Source organism: Rousettus aegyptiacus, unplaced genomic scaffold (assembly GCF_014176215.1).
Source record: "Rousettus aegyptiacus isolate mRouAeg1 unplaced genomic scaffold, mRouAeg1.p scaffold_m13_p_18, whole genome shotgun sequence".
Lineage (NCBI taxonomy): Eukaryota > Metazoa > Chordata > Mammalia > Chiroptera > Pteropodidae > Rousettus > Rousettus aegyptiacus.
In genome coordinates this window covers 19,427,818-19,438,964 of record NW_023416293.1, presented here as the reverse complement: position 1 = coordinate 19,438,964, position 11,147 = coordinate 19,427,818, and the positions used below count along the sequence as shown (strand labels likewise).

The 11,147-nt window shown below is 45.9% G+C and overlaps 1 protein-coding gene across 1 annotated transcript; it reads right to left on the bottom strand.

Annotated features, from left to right (window-relative positions):
• Window positions 1-753: 753 nt before the first annotated feature.
• LOC118613326 (translation initiation factor IF-2-like) lies at window positions 754-10,926 on the bottom strand. The gene is made up of 3 exons (XM_036235340.1): window positions 10,908-10,926; window positions 9,966-10,864; window positions 754-1,569 (listed from the first exon to the last, which is right to left on the bottom strand). The coding sequence occupies exons 1-3, from the start codon at window positions 10,924-10,926 to the stop codon at window positions 1,456-1,458; spliced, it is 1,032 nt and encodes a 343-aa protein (XP_036091233.1). The 3' UTR covers window positions 754-1,455.
• Window positions 10,927-11,147: the final 221 nt, after the last annotated feature.

Sequence of the window (11,147 nt, the reverse complement as noted above, 5' to 3'; positions counted from 1 at the left end):
CCCCAGCCGACGAGGCCCACAGGAAGGCCCGGCTCACGGAGTCACCATGCTGGGCCCAGCCCCCAGCCCTCCGGGTCAGAGCCCCAACCCGCTGCACCTGCCACCATCCCGGATCGCCGGCATCTCCCCAGATTTCCAGACCTGTCACCACCAGGCCAGGTAACACAAATGGGAGCCCCCTCCCTGAGAGGCCGTTAGCTCCACAAATGGCCCCCTGGCCTTCCTGCTTCGCAGCCAGCTCACAGATTTTCCCTAAGATGACGGCCCGGGCATCTCCCAAACCTGCTCAGTGGGGAACAGGAGAGGCCGCTCACTGTGACCCCCCTGCAGAGCACAAGGCCACACTGGCCGGTGCTGTCCGGCGCCCGCAGGAACCGGCAGTCCAGGAAGCAGAGGTCACCCGCCCAGGCGCATAGGACCGGGTAAGATGGCTTTCAGCAGGGATAAAGGTGCCCCGAACCCCGTTTGTCCCCGGTGTCCTGCTGGCTCTTCGTGGAGGTTCCCGGGGAGTCGGTAGTTTCAGGCCGTGGAACTGGAAACCTCCCAGCGGAGGACGGCTTGGTGGGCTCCCGAGTCTGCACTGCTGTAAACACAGGCAGAGAGAGGGCGCGAGAGCACCCCGAGACTCCTTCTGTTAGGCAAGAGAAATTTCTAGCTGTATCTCAGTTATAAAAACCTCATTTTTTTCTGAATTTTATTTTTTGCTGTGTGATTTTCCCACTTAAAGATTCAATATAACAGAATGTTCCCCGACTTACCTCACTATTTTTTTTATACTTGTGAATAATTTTAATGAAAAAAGACCATATAATGGAAAAATAAGTTACTACTTAAATTTTATCCTTGAGAAACATAAGGGAATTTTACAGGGTGAAAAAAAGGTAAATATACTAAAAGATGCTGGTTTCGCAGATCCTTACATTAACCGAAACCTGTTCAGTTGTACGCCTAGGATCTGTGCACCCCAACACTGTGAATGCAGAGAACCGCACTCAAAACGGGGTTCAAATGTGGGGAGCTGAAACACAGTGGTAAATTTCATCTTAGGCATATTTAACCACAATTTTAAAAAGGTCTGGGCATTTCACTACATGTAAATTTGTCTTAAAAGAAGGATATTTTAAAGCTCCATCCTTGTGTTAATTGACCATCTGCAGAACATAAGGAATTATATGATATAAATACTCCCTTCAAACCATAATGTACGAGCTCGGCCTGCGGTGTGGGGTTTTATCCTTTCAGGGAGCGTTGCTCCCCCATTGTATCGGCCAAGCACCCTACACGTTCCCTGGCACGGTTTTCCAGCGAGGCACATCTTCAGGGAGCGACTCCTAATGCTGCTGTCACCACTTCTGCCCAGAGCTTAGAGCAGTGTCTGCACAGCACCTCCTGGGACCGCACGGGACCCCACCCCAGGCTCTGCAGACCGTGGTCTCCCAGGATTCTGTGCAGCAATCAGGCTGCCAGGCGGAAGGCAAGCGGCAGCGCGTTCCGAAGAGCCTGCTCCCGAGGAGGCCGCCCACAGCTCGGCAGTAACTGGTGAAGCCTTTGTTCATTTTTATTTCTCACCTTTGGAAAAAAAAAAAATCAATCTCGTTTTAAAAACTCTGTACAGTAAATACAAAAATGCTTTTGTCAGATGAAGATGCTTTTAACAGCAGTTCAAAACACAGCTAAGCCAAGTTAACAGTCTCAGAATAAAAGAAGAAAGGGAAATATGTCCTGGAGAGATGTTTGTCTCTTCGCTTTCTTTTCAACCAAACGCACTGATGTGTTCCGGGGAAGCCTGGATTTCTGGAGGACATTCTCTCTGAGACCTTCCAATTTACCCATTTCGACAGTGTTGGTCACAGTTTAAATCAACTCTCTTTTTCCACATTCATTGGTTTTATTGAGCTGCCGAAGTAATTCCCAGTGTCTCACATTCTGACCCAGTATCTGCTCTGTGTAACCTAAAATGGACATTCTTCATCAACATCACACAAAAAAGAAAATACTTCCCAGGAAATGTAGAACTCGTACATTAAAAACAAAACAAACATCAGCCCCCCCAACCCAACTCTTCTGATATGATCGAGTTTGAGTTCATGGCAAACGTAAGTTCTCAAAAAGAATGCAGATTCAGAGCAAAATCTCATAGGATTTAACTGCATAACAATTTTCAATTTAGCACTTAGGATGTCTAAAGTTAATTTAAAAAGAACAGAAGGAAGCACAAGTATCCTAGCAAAACTATATTTGAAAGAAAAAACTAAGAGGTTTTAGCTGACTATGAGTTTATATAAATAAGTAGAATATTTATTTGAACAGCTTTTTATTTTTTTTTTTTTGCAAATTACAAGAAATAATGCTGCTGTGGCAGATGCATAGTTTTGCATAATTTGTAAGGAAGGTTCCTGTCACAGTTTCCTGTTGTTAGATGAGACTTGGAGAATGGCATCTATTTCTGGGATCGCATTTATTTTAAAAAGGATAAAGAAAAATAAAAATGCATCCCAAGAAGGATAACTAGGATACTGAAGACGCTAAAATCAGGTCACATAGGAACTACCAAAGGCGACGGCTTCTCTGCTGGAACGGGGAAAGACAGCGTTCACTTATCTCTACATGTCCGTTGGGCACTAATGAGAGCACAGATCGGAGCTATTTCACATTGTATAAGATCTGCCCTAACGTGTGAAAATTAAAAGGCAACTGTCTGAATAAAAACCCTGCTTCCAAAGTTATAAAAGTGCTGTTCAGAGAAAGTCTTTAAACATGTAGAAGACCATTAAATTATGTTATCTGGAGGTTATTTTTTTCCTTGACATAGAATTGAAGTAAACGATTTTGTTCTGTTTTTTTTTTTTGAAGTGTAATTTTATTCTTTCATTTCTTATATTGTTTCTCATATATCATCTATCATTCATTTTATTGTTTTATTATACAGACTTTTTTTCCTCCAGATAATTTTAAGATTTTTCTCTTTATTTCTGTGTTTTTTGTTTGTTTGTTTGTTTTTATAAATTTGACTGCAAAATGTGTTTTATTTGTATTTATCCTGATTGGAGCTGAGTATCTTTGGTGTGTAATTGTATAGTTTTCATTAAATTTAGAAAATTTTCAGACATTATTTCTTCAAATACTTTTTCTGCTATAATTTCTTTTCATGTTTTTTCTTCTGGGACTTAAAAAACATGTATGTTATTTTACCACTAGTCACTGGGTTTCTGGGATTTTTTTTTCTCTCCTCAGTATTTGTTTTTCTTCCCTGTGATTCAGCTTCAACAGGTTTCTAATGTCTCCTTCATGTTAATCTATCTTTTATTCTGCTGTGTCAGATCTGCATTACGCTCATCTAGAGTTTTAATTTGGTTACTTTTTATAGTTTTCATCTTTCAACTGGGGTTCCCTATATGGTCACTCGCTGTGTCCATATTTTCCTTTAAGTCCTTAAGTATCTTTGCAATAGCCATTTAAGGTCCCTTACTCCTAATTCCAAAAGCTCTGTCATTCCTGGGTCTGATCAAGTGATTGTTCTGTCTCCTGATTATGGATGTTATTTTCTTGTTTCTTTCATGACGATATTTTTTAATTACAATCTGTATTATAGATGCTACATTTTTGAGAATCTAATTTTTTCCCCCTCTTTTAAAGGGTGCGGTGTTTTCTTCTGGAAGGCATTGCATTAATGTTAAATCAACTTTTCTTTCACGGCTTAGTTTTACACTTTCATAAGGCAGGTCTAGAGAAACCATTACTCTAAATCACTGTTATCTAGAAATTTCTATTATCATGGTAATGTTTTGCATCATCACTCTTTAATACCATAGCCACAATTCACTTGTAGCAATTAAGCATTTGAAGTGTGGCTAAAGTGACTTTATACTTTAGGCAATTGTAACACAATGGTAATTATTTGTATATCTAAACATAGAAAAGCTACAGGTAAAATATGGTGCAGAAGATAAAATTGGCACACCTGTACAGGGCACTTACTGCGAATGGAGCCTGCAGTCAGGGAGGGAGCATGTCCGCATACTGCCGTAGTCTTTATAAACACTATACACTTAGGATACGCTATATTTATTACCATTTTTTCTTCAATAATAAATTAACCTTAGCTTATCATACTGTTTTACTTTATAAATGTTTTAATTTTTTAAATTTTATATTCTTTTGTAATAATACTGAGCTCAAAATCACATTGTACAGCAATGCAGAAAGTTCTTTATAGCCTTAGTCTGTAAACTTTTTCTATTTTTAAATTTATTTATTTTTGTACTTTCTAAAATTTTTTGCTAAAAACTAAGGCAAAACCGCACACATATTAGTGTAGACCTACGCGGCATCCGAGCGTGTTCGCTGTCTCCCACGCTCCCCATCTTTTCACACTGGAAGGGCTTCCGGGGCATTAGGAGCCACAAGGCTGTCCTCCTGCGACAAGGACACCTCCGAACAGACCTGGCAGAGGCTCTTTCTGAGGAGCTGTCACTCTTTCCAGAAATATGTACATGGTGGTTTGCTTGGTGTGTTTGCTTGTTTGTTTATTTTTTAATCACACATTTGCTTGTAAGCAGCTCATGTACCATGCACCATGTACATTCCTTTTTATTAATGAAAACCTTTTGATGTTGGGTCCATGTTGTCAAACATTTTAAGCAGCTCGTTGAGGTCTGCAAAATCCCGTGGCTCCTCTTCAGCCGTGGGTTCCCGCTCCAGGCCCTCATTAGTCAGTGCCTCGGGGGCCACCTCTGGGAATGCCTCATTGTCATTCTCCTCCTAGCCAGGTCCACCACAGCCCTGTTGACTTTTGCGCCTTCCTCATCCTTGGCAAATCTTTGGAGCGTTGTCTTTCAGATGCCATTCACACTCTGCTGGCGACATCATCCCGAGCCCAGGCTAGGCTGCTGAAGCAGTCGTGGGTGCTGTAACTCTTCCCGAACCGCACCAGCGTCTCCTCAGTGTCTTCTCGGTCGCACTGCCCTGGACACAGGCCCTCCTCCGGCAGTAGGCCTGAAAAGTTTCTACGAGCCTTTGATACATTGGTTCGATCAAAGAGGTGGAGTTTGGAGGGGTGAACACTACTCTGATATCGAACTGAAGATCGACAATAAAAGAAGGATGTCTGGGAGTATTATATTTCTGGAGAAAATCTGGAAAGGTATGTTATTCACCAAAGAGTGTCCCTCCATTTCGCTGGCACGGCAGTTCGGGAGGGCGTCACGGAGGAGCTGGATCGCCCATGCCGTCTTACTGCTCCGGTAGGACACCGGCGGTGCGTGCTTCTTGACATGCTCGATGGCCCTGGGGTTCTCACTGTGCCAGTTCACGCACGGTCTCAGTGTGTATCCTCCAAATGAGACTGTTACTCTGTCCTTGGCTTGAAACCTGGCATTGACTTGGCCTCCTTATGAATGAAGGTTTCATTCGCATTTAGTATTTACTCTGGCGAGTAATTTTTCTCCATGATCAGCTTACCTAAAGGTTCCAAAAATTCTTCAGCTGCCTTTACATCAGTACTCACAAACTTAGCTCTCTTTTGCACATTGTATGGTAAATATCAATTCTTGAATCATTTAAACCACCTAGAGCGAGCAGTAAATTCAACATCGTAATCTGGTCCAGGCTTTTTTTCAACATCACAGACACAGTTTTTGCTTTGGGCGTGCCCGTCATGGTGCCGAGAGGGATACACTCTGTGTCTGGTCTTCGGTCCAGGTCACTGGAAGTTTCTCCGTGTCTGATGAAGGCCCTTCTCGCTGCTTTGGTGTAGCAGATCCTTTAATGGCTTCCACCACATTCTCTTTCCTCAAGATTGCGGCCGTGGGGGATGGGATGTGCCTTCCGCTGAGCAATGATTTTCACCTGTCAAAGTCCTTAGTCGCTTTTAATTTTGTTCACAGGTCAGTCACTCAATGGATTTAGTATACATTTTGCAGTGGACTTTACGTCATTACGCGGTGCATGACTACAGTTTGTAAAGATTGTCTTAGCATTCTTAGAATTACTTAGACTGCTGTAAGCAAATCAGAAGATTGAAGATTTCTCTTGGAATTTATTCTGTGGACTTTGAAGCTTGAACTGCCAAGGTTGTTTAGGCGTCAACCCTTATAACTTCACAGTGCTACATGGAAAAAATATGATTTGCCACTCAGGCAGAAGCCACTGCTTCTGTAACGTGGAAGAAGCTTTAAGTTGTTGAAGGGTGAGTGACAAGACAGAGATCTTACATTAGACACAGACTTTAATTTGATTCTCAAATTAAAACTGAACAAAGGAATTTAACAAGCTCAGAAAGACCTCAATCAAGAGTCTCTTCTATGAGTTGAAAAATAAACCATAATTGCTGTTTACTTTAAACTAGTCCTGAACAGCATATAAGAAGTGTTTCCAGGGAGGAGAAATAATGTAAATTTTCCCTCTCATTCAGTTTCTTTGGTTGTTACTGTATTATTTGAAAGTATTCATCATACATTTTGCACATCATTTAGCATTTTGGTAGTGCAGCCTTCATTGAACCCCCAGCTGCTTTGTTGCAAAGCTTGTAAGTTAATAACCTAACAGCACAGGTGACAACATGCCACATTATGAGTAGGGGGAAAGTCATTTTTTCAATATTGGCCACCTGGCAATCTATTGCCACCAGTATCTATGCATCAAGAAAAAGAAAATTCACGTGTTTTGTACATCCACGCTGACGTGACCGTTTCTCCAAGCTGCTAAGATTTTACTGATCTGTTCACCACCTTTATGATTCTTTACCTTCCTCGCCGTGCCGCCTACACCCAGTGCCCACACTGCATCGGCCCCCGCTAGCTCCATTATTCCTGGGGTCGGTGGCATTATCTGTCCACAGTCGCGTCTTCCCTCCCGGCCACTGCTATGCTTTCCCTGGAGGCGGTGAGCATCCAGCCTCCCTGGAGCAGCCACCGCCCTCTGCCGGGATCCCAGAGGAGAGGCGGGGGTCGAGGCTGGAACCCACCAGTGTGGAACCAGAGTGAAGTCCAGACGATATAAAGGAGCTCCATGGACCCCTCTGCGTGCAATAAATAATTGTTGCTATCAGCTGCCGAGTCATGCAGTGGTTTGCTGTGCAGCAAGTGGCATCTCTAAGAACGATCCTTCCCCAGGGAGGTGTAAGGGGCTGCTCTCGGCCAGAGGACCGCGGAGAGGATGACCAGTCCCGCTGAGGCATGATGCCCAGTGAGTTTTCTAACACAGACAGTACTTTTCGCGTGGCTCTCTCATGGTTTTTGTGCGACGTGAATATCTAGTTTCTGACGTCTGAAGTGCTATAATCATATACAAATAAATAAATAAGAAATAGGAAGGAATAGACATAAGGAGAGGAGGAAAATTCAAACATTTTGGCCGTAAACCATCTATGTATGTATAAAGATCCAATACACTGGTAGATAATGAGATGACTGCCCGAGAAGAGCTCGTGGCCGTTCTGACTCTGTGATTCTGAAATCCTGGTCGTCGGTTAGATGACCCTCTTCCCCGTGTGACATGTCCCCACTGCACCTTCTCCATGTTTCCTGTCTCGCTCCCTGGACTGTGGACTCGGGGAGAGCCTCGTGTCTCTCACTCAGCGCTTCGGCTGTGACGCACTCCTGGCCCATAGGCATCGCCATGAGCTTTTTGAATGTCACTTGAATTGTGGTACTAAGCATGTAGTATCAAGACTAAAAACTCTTTACCTTTATCCTCTGATAAAAGTTGTTCTTGCTTATATCAACCAAACTTTGAAATGGAGCATGGAAAAAAAGACAGGATTACCCCAAAATGGTGTAAGTTAATCAAGTAAGAAACAGTTAAAGCGCATGTTTTCTCTTAATTGTCCCTGGCCCTTAGTTCAGCATTTTTCTTCCTCTGCCCACCTCCAGGTTACGCTAGAGAGCGCTGAATGAAACGTATGTACCTGGGAGCGGAAGTAGACAAAATGTTGGAAATTGATGTTGCAAGTGAAAAACTAAAAGTTGAAAAAACTCAGTCAATGACAACAGAAAATAGGAATCATGGCATCTTCAACTAATCACAAAATAAATGTGATGAGCTTGTGACATAGATTTGATAATCCAGGTAAAGTCAAATGTGAGCTACTTTGGATGAAAGCAATGGTTGTGACTCATCTTTCTGGAAGAAATTCAGCTGAAGCAAGGGACAAGCAGGGGGAGAGGGGAGTCGGGAGAAGAGGGGATGTCTTTGTCACAGTTCAGAGTTAATTTCAACACCAGGTTTGGCTGAAAGGGACTAATAGACCCCAGAATTCTCCCTTTTAGATTTCTTGCATATAATGGCATATATGACCATGTTGGTAACTATTTTAAGTGTTTTCCATAAGTACGGCATCAATTAGATTACCAAAGGGGCCTGAATTTGCAGTTAAAGGAAAGTAGACATGTATATCCTTATTCGTATGTAATGAAATCCAAACGTTAGACATGCATATGAGTGTGTGTGTCTAAAGGTTCATATATTTGGCAAATAGTGTATATTTTAATAAGCTGTAAGAGGTTTTATTTATATGATTCCTATAAGGATGAGGGTGGCTATAAGTTTTTATTAGTAGCAATTTTCCAGAAACTTTTGAGCAAAGGGGCAGATTCTGCTCAATTTGGGGGGAAAAAAATCTGCCTAAAATATATTGTATGCCCGTAAAGAGAAGTTGGGTGTCAAGAAAGATCATAGCAACAAATGGCCATGAATGACAGCCCCTGTGGAGGACAGCCACTGTGGAGGACAGTCACCATGAAGGAAAGTCACCATGAAGGTCAGTCACAGTCAAGGACAGCCACTATGAATGTTTTTGTAGGTGACAATTACTAGAAATCAGGATCCTAATGGAGGGAGAAGATCCACAAGAGGGTTGAATTCAGGGTCCACGGATCTCTCGGTGACCCATGGATTGACCAAAAGGGACCTCAGAATCCTTTTGTGTGAAGAAGTGCGTACATGAGCAGTCATATTTTGGGGTGGGGGTGGGGGGAGGGAGAAGAGTCCATCATATTGATCAGTCTGAAAGAAGTCTCTGACCCACAGAAGTTCCAGAACCACTGGCATTGGACTTCATGATACAGGAGATACAATTAGAAGTCTGCTTATTAAACATCAAGTCTATGAAGAGAAAATTAAGAGAATACAAAGATCGAATGTTTCAGAATATACTGTGGAGAGTGCCTGGGCAGCCGGGACGGGGGCCGACCCCCAGGCCTGGGTCCCTCTGGAGCCGCGGCCTGGCCTGGTCCGGCCGGGTCGTCCCCTCAGGCCTCCTGCCCCCTCCTCCTATTTTCTCTCAGCATCTTGTGTCCAGTGTCCTTAATTCTTCACAAGTGTCACCAATAAATATGCCTCGTTGTCTGCACTGTGAGCATCTGAGGCAGTGACCTCACAAGTGTCATGAGCATCTTCCAAGGTGACTTCTGATGGCTGCTCTGCAGAAGTGGCACAGGGGCCTGAAGCCTCCTCAGGACCCAGTGTCCCCCATGCTACACGTTGGGTTGTCACCGAAACAGAAAATCAGAGTACATTCACAGATGCCCCGATGAATGCCTAGTTTTGCACTTCTGTGGGACAAAAAGAATCTGTACATTGCAATGTTTCATTTGTAAACAATGTCACCCCGTTGTTTGCCGTGGACGTAAACCCCGCGAAGACTTGTCCTTGGGCGGCATCTAACACTGGTGGATTATTGTCACAAGCAGGTTACTCATTCACTTTTCTCATCGATCGAAGATTGTACCTGAAGAGATGGCTCAGCACAGTCCCAGCCTCCTTCTGTGACAATCCCAAGGAAAAGGGTTTCGGCCTCTGCCCAGATTTGACTCTCAGCCCCCGTCACTTTCTTCTCACAATCGAGCGCTGGGGGAGGACACACAAGGACGACAGCTTCTGTCTACTGAAGGGGTACCCGTGCACGGAATACCTGACTTTTCTTTGTCTTATTTCATTTGTAAATTGAGGAGAGTTATGATACATACCTCATAAGGCTGTGTTAATGACGCGGAGTGAGCCATGTCGCTCTTCCTGCTGACGTCGGCGGCACAGCGTTTGTCACTACCCCGACCGCACTGACGGCCGTCGCCGCTAGTGCCCCACGCGGGCCCCGCGTCCTCGCACGGGGCTCGCGCCGCCAGGCGGTGGCTGGGCCGGGCCTGCGCCACAGCAGGTCCCCGACGAGGCGCGCGCCCAGGGCTCCCGAGGAGCGACGCGCGCCCCGGGGAGCCGGCGGCCCTCGGGAACCTGTCCCGGGCCGGCAGGCGGGCGCGGGGACGTGCGCTGGGGACGCGGGCGGAGCGGGCCGGACGCGGAGGCGGCGGCCGCGGCTCCGCCTCTCCAGATCTCCCTGCGGACGGTCCTTTCCAGATCTCTTCCTCCGTCGTCACCGCAGCCTTGTGGCATTGAATCAATTTTAAAGACGGATCGAGAGTGGGGGGCGGTGTTAAAGAACGCGCCCCAATCTGCCGAGCGAGTGAGTGGCCGTGTTGGGCCCGCGCGGCTGCGTGCGGGTGGTGGCGGCCTCTGGTGGCCGCGGGGAACCAGCGGGGCGGGTGGCGGCCTCTGGTGGCCTCTGGTGGCCGCGGGAGAGCAGCGGGGCGCGTGGTGGTGGCCTCTGGTGGCCGCGGGGAACCAGCGGGGCGGGTGGCGGCCTCTGGTGGCCGCAGGAGAGCAGCGGGGCGCGTGGTGGCCTCTGGTGGCCTCTGGTGGCCCCCGGAGAACCAGCGGGGTGGGTGGTGGCCTCTGGTGGCCGCGGAGAACCAGTAGGACAGGTGGTGGAGGCCTCTGGTGGCCTCTGGTGGCCGCTGGGAAACGGCGTGAGGAGCTGGACAGAGGTCACTGACCACTCGATCCTTGGCGCCCTCTGGCGGCAGGCGGTAACCTGGAGCGGGCCCAGACTTACCGGTGACCACTCAGAACGGCACATATGTGTCGAATCACCATGTTGTACACCTGAAACTAATATAAGGTTGTGTCAACTATAATTTAAAATTGAATTTAAAAAAATGGTGCAACAACAGCAACAACAATAACAAAAACCGTAAGGGAGAGAATCGCTGGCGTTTCTTTCCCGCCCCGTCCTAGTTTGGGGTCACTTAGTTTTCTGAGCGCAGCCTCCCGCAGGCGTCGGCACACCTGTCCTGCGACGCCCCGGCGCTGACGGT

What these genes read in the sequence shown, in the direction of transcription:
- LOC118613326 (XM_036235340.1), bottom strand. An exon ending in CATTAACACAGCCTTATGAG is followed by an intron (nt 1,570 to 9,965) that starts GTATGTATCATA and finishes TTTTTTCCAAAG; the next exon opens with GTGAGAAATAAAAATGAACA.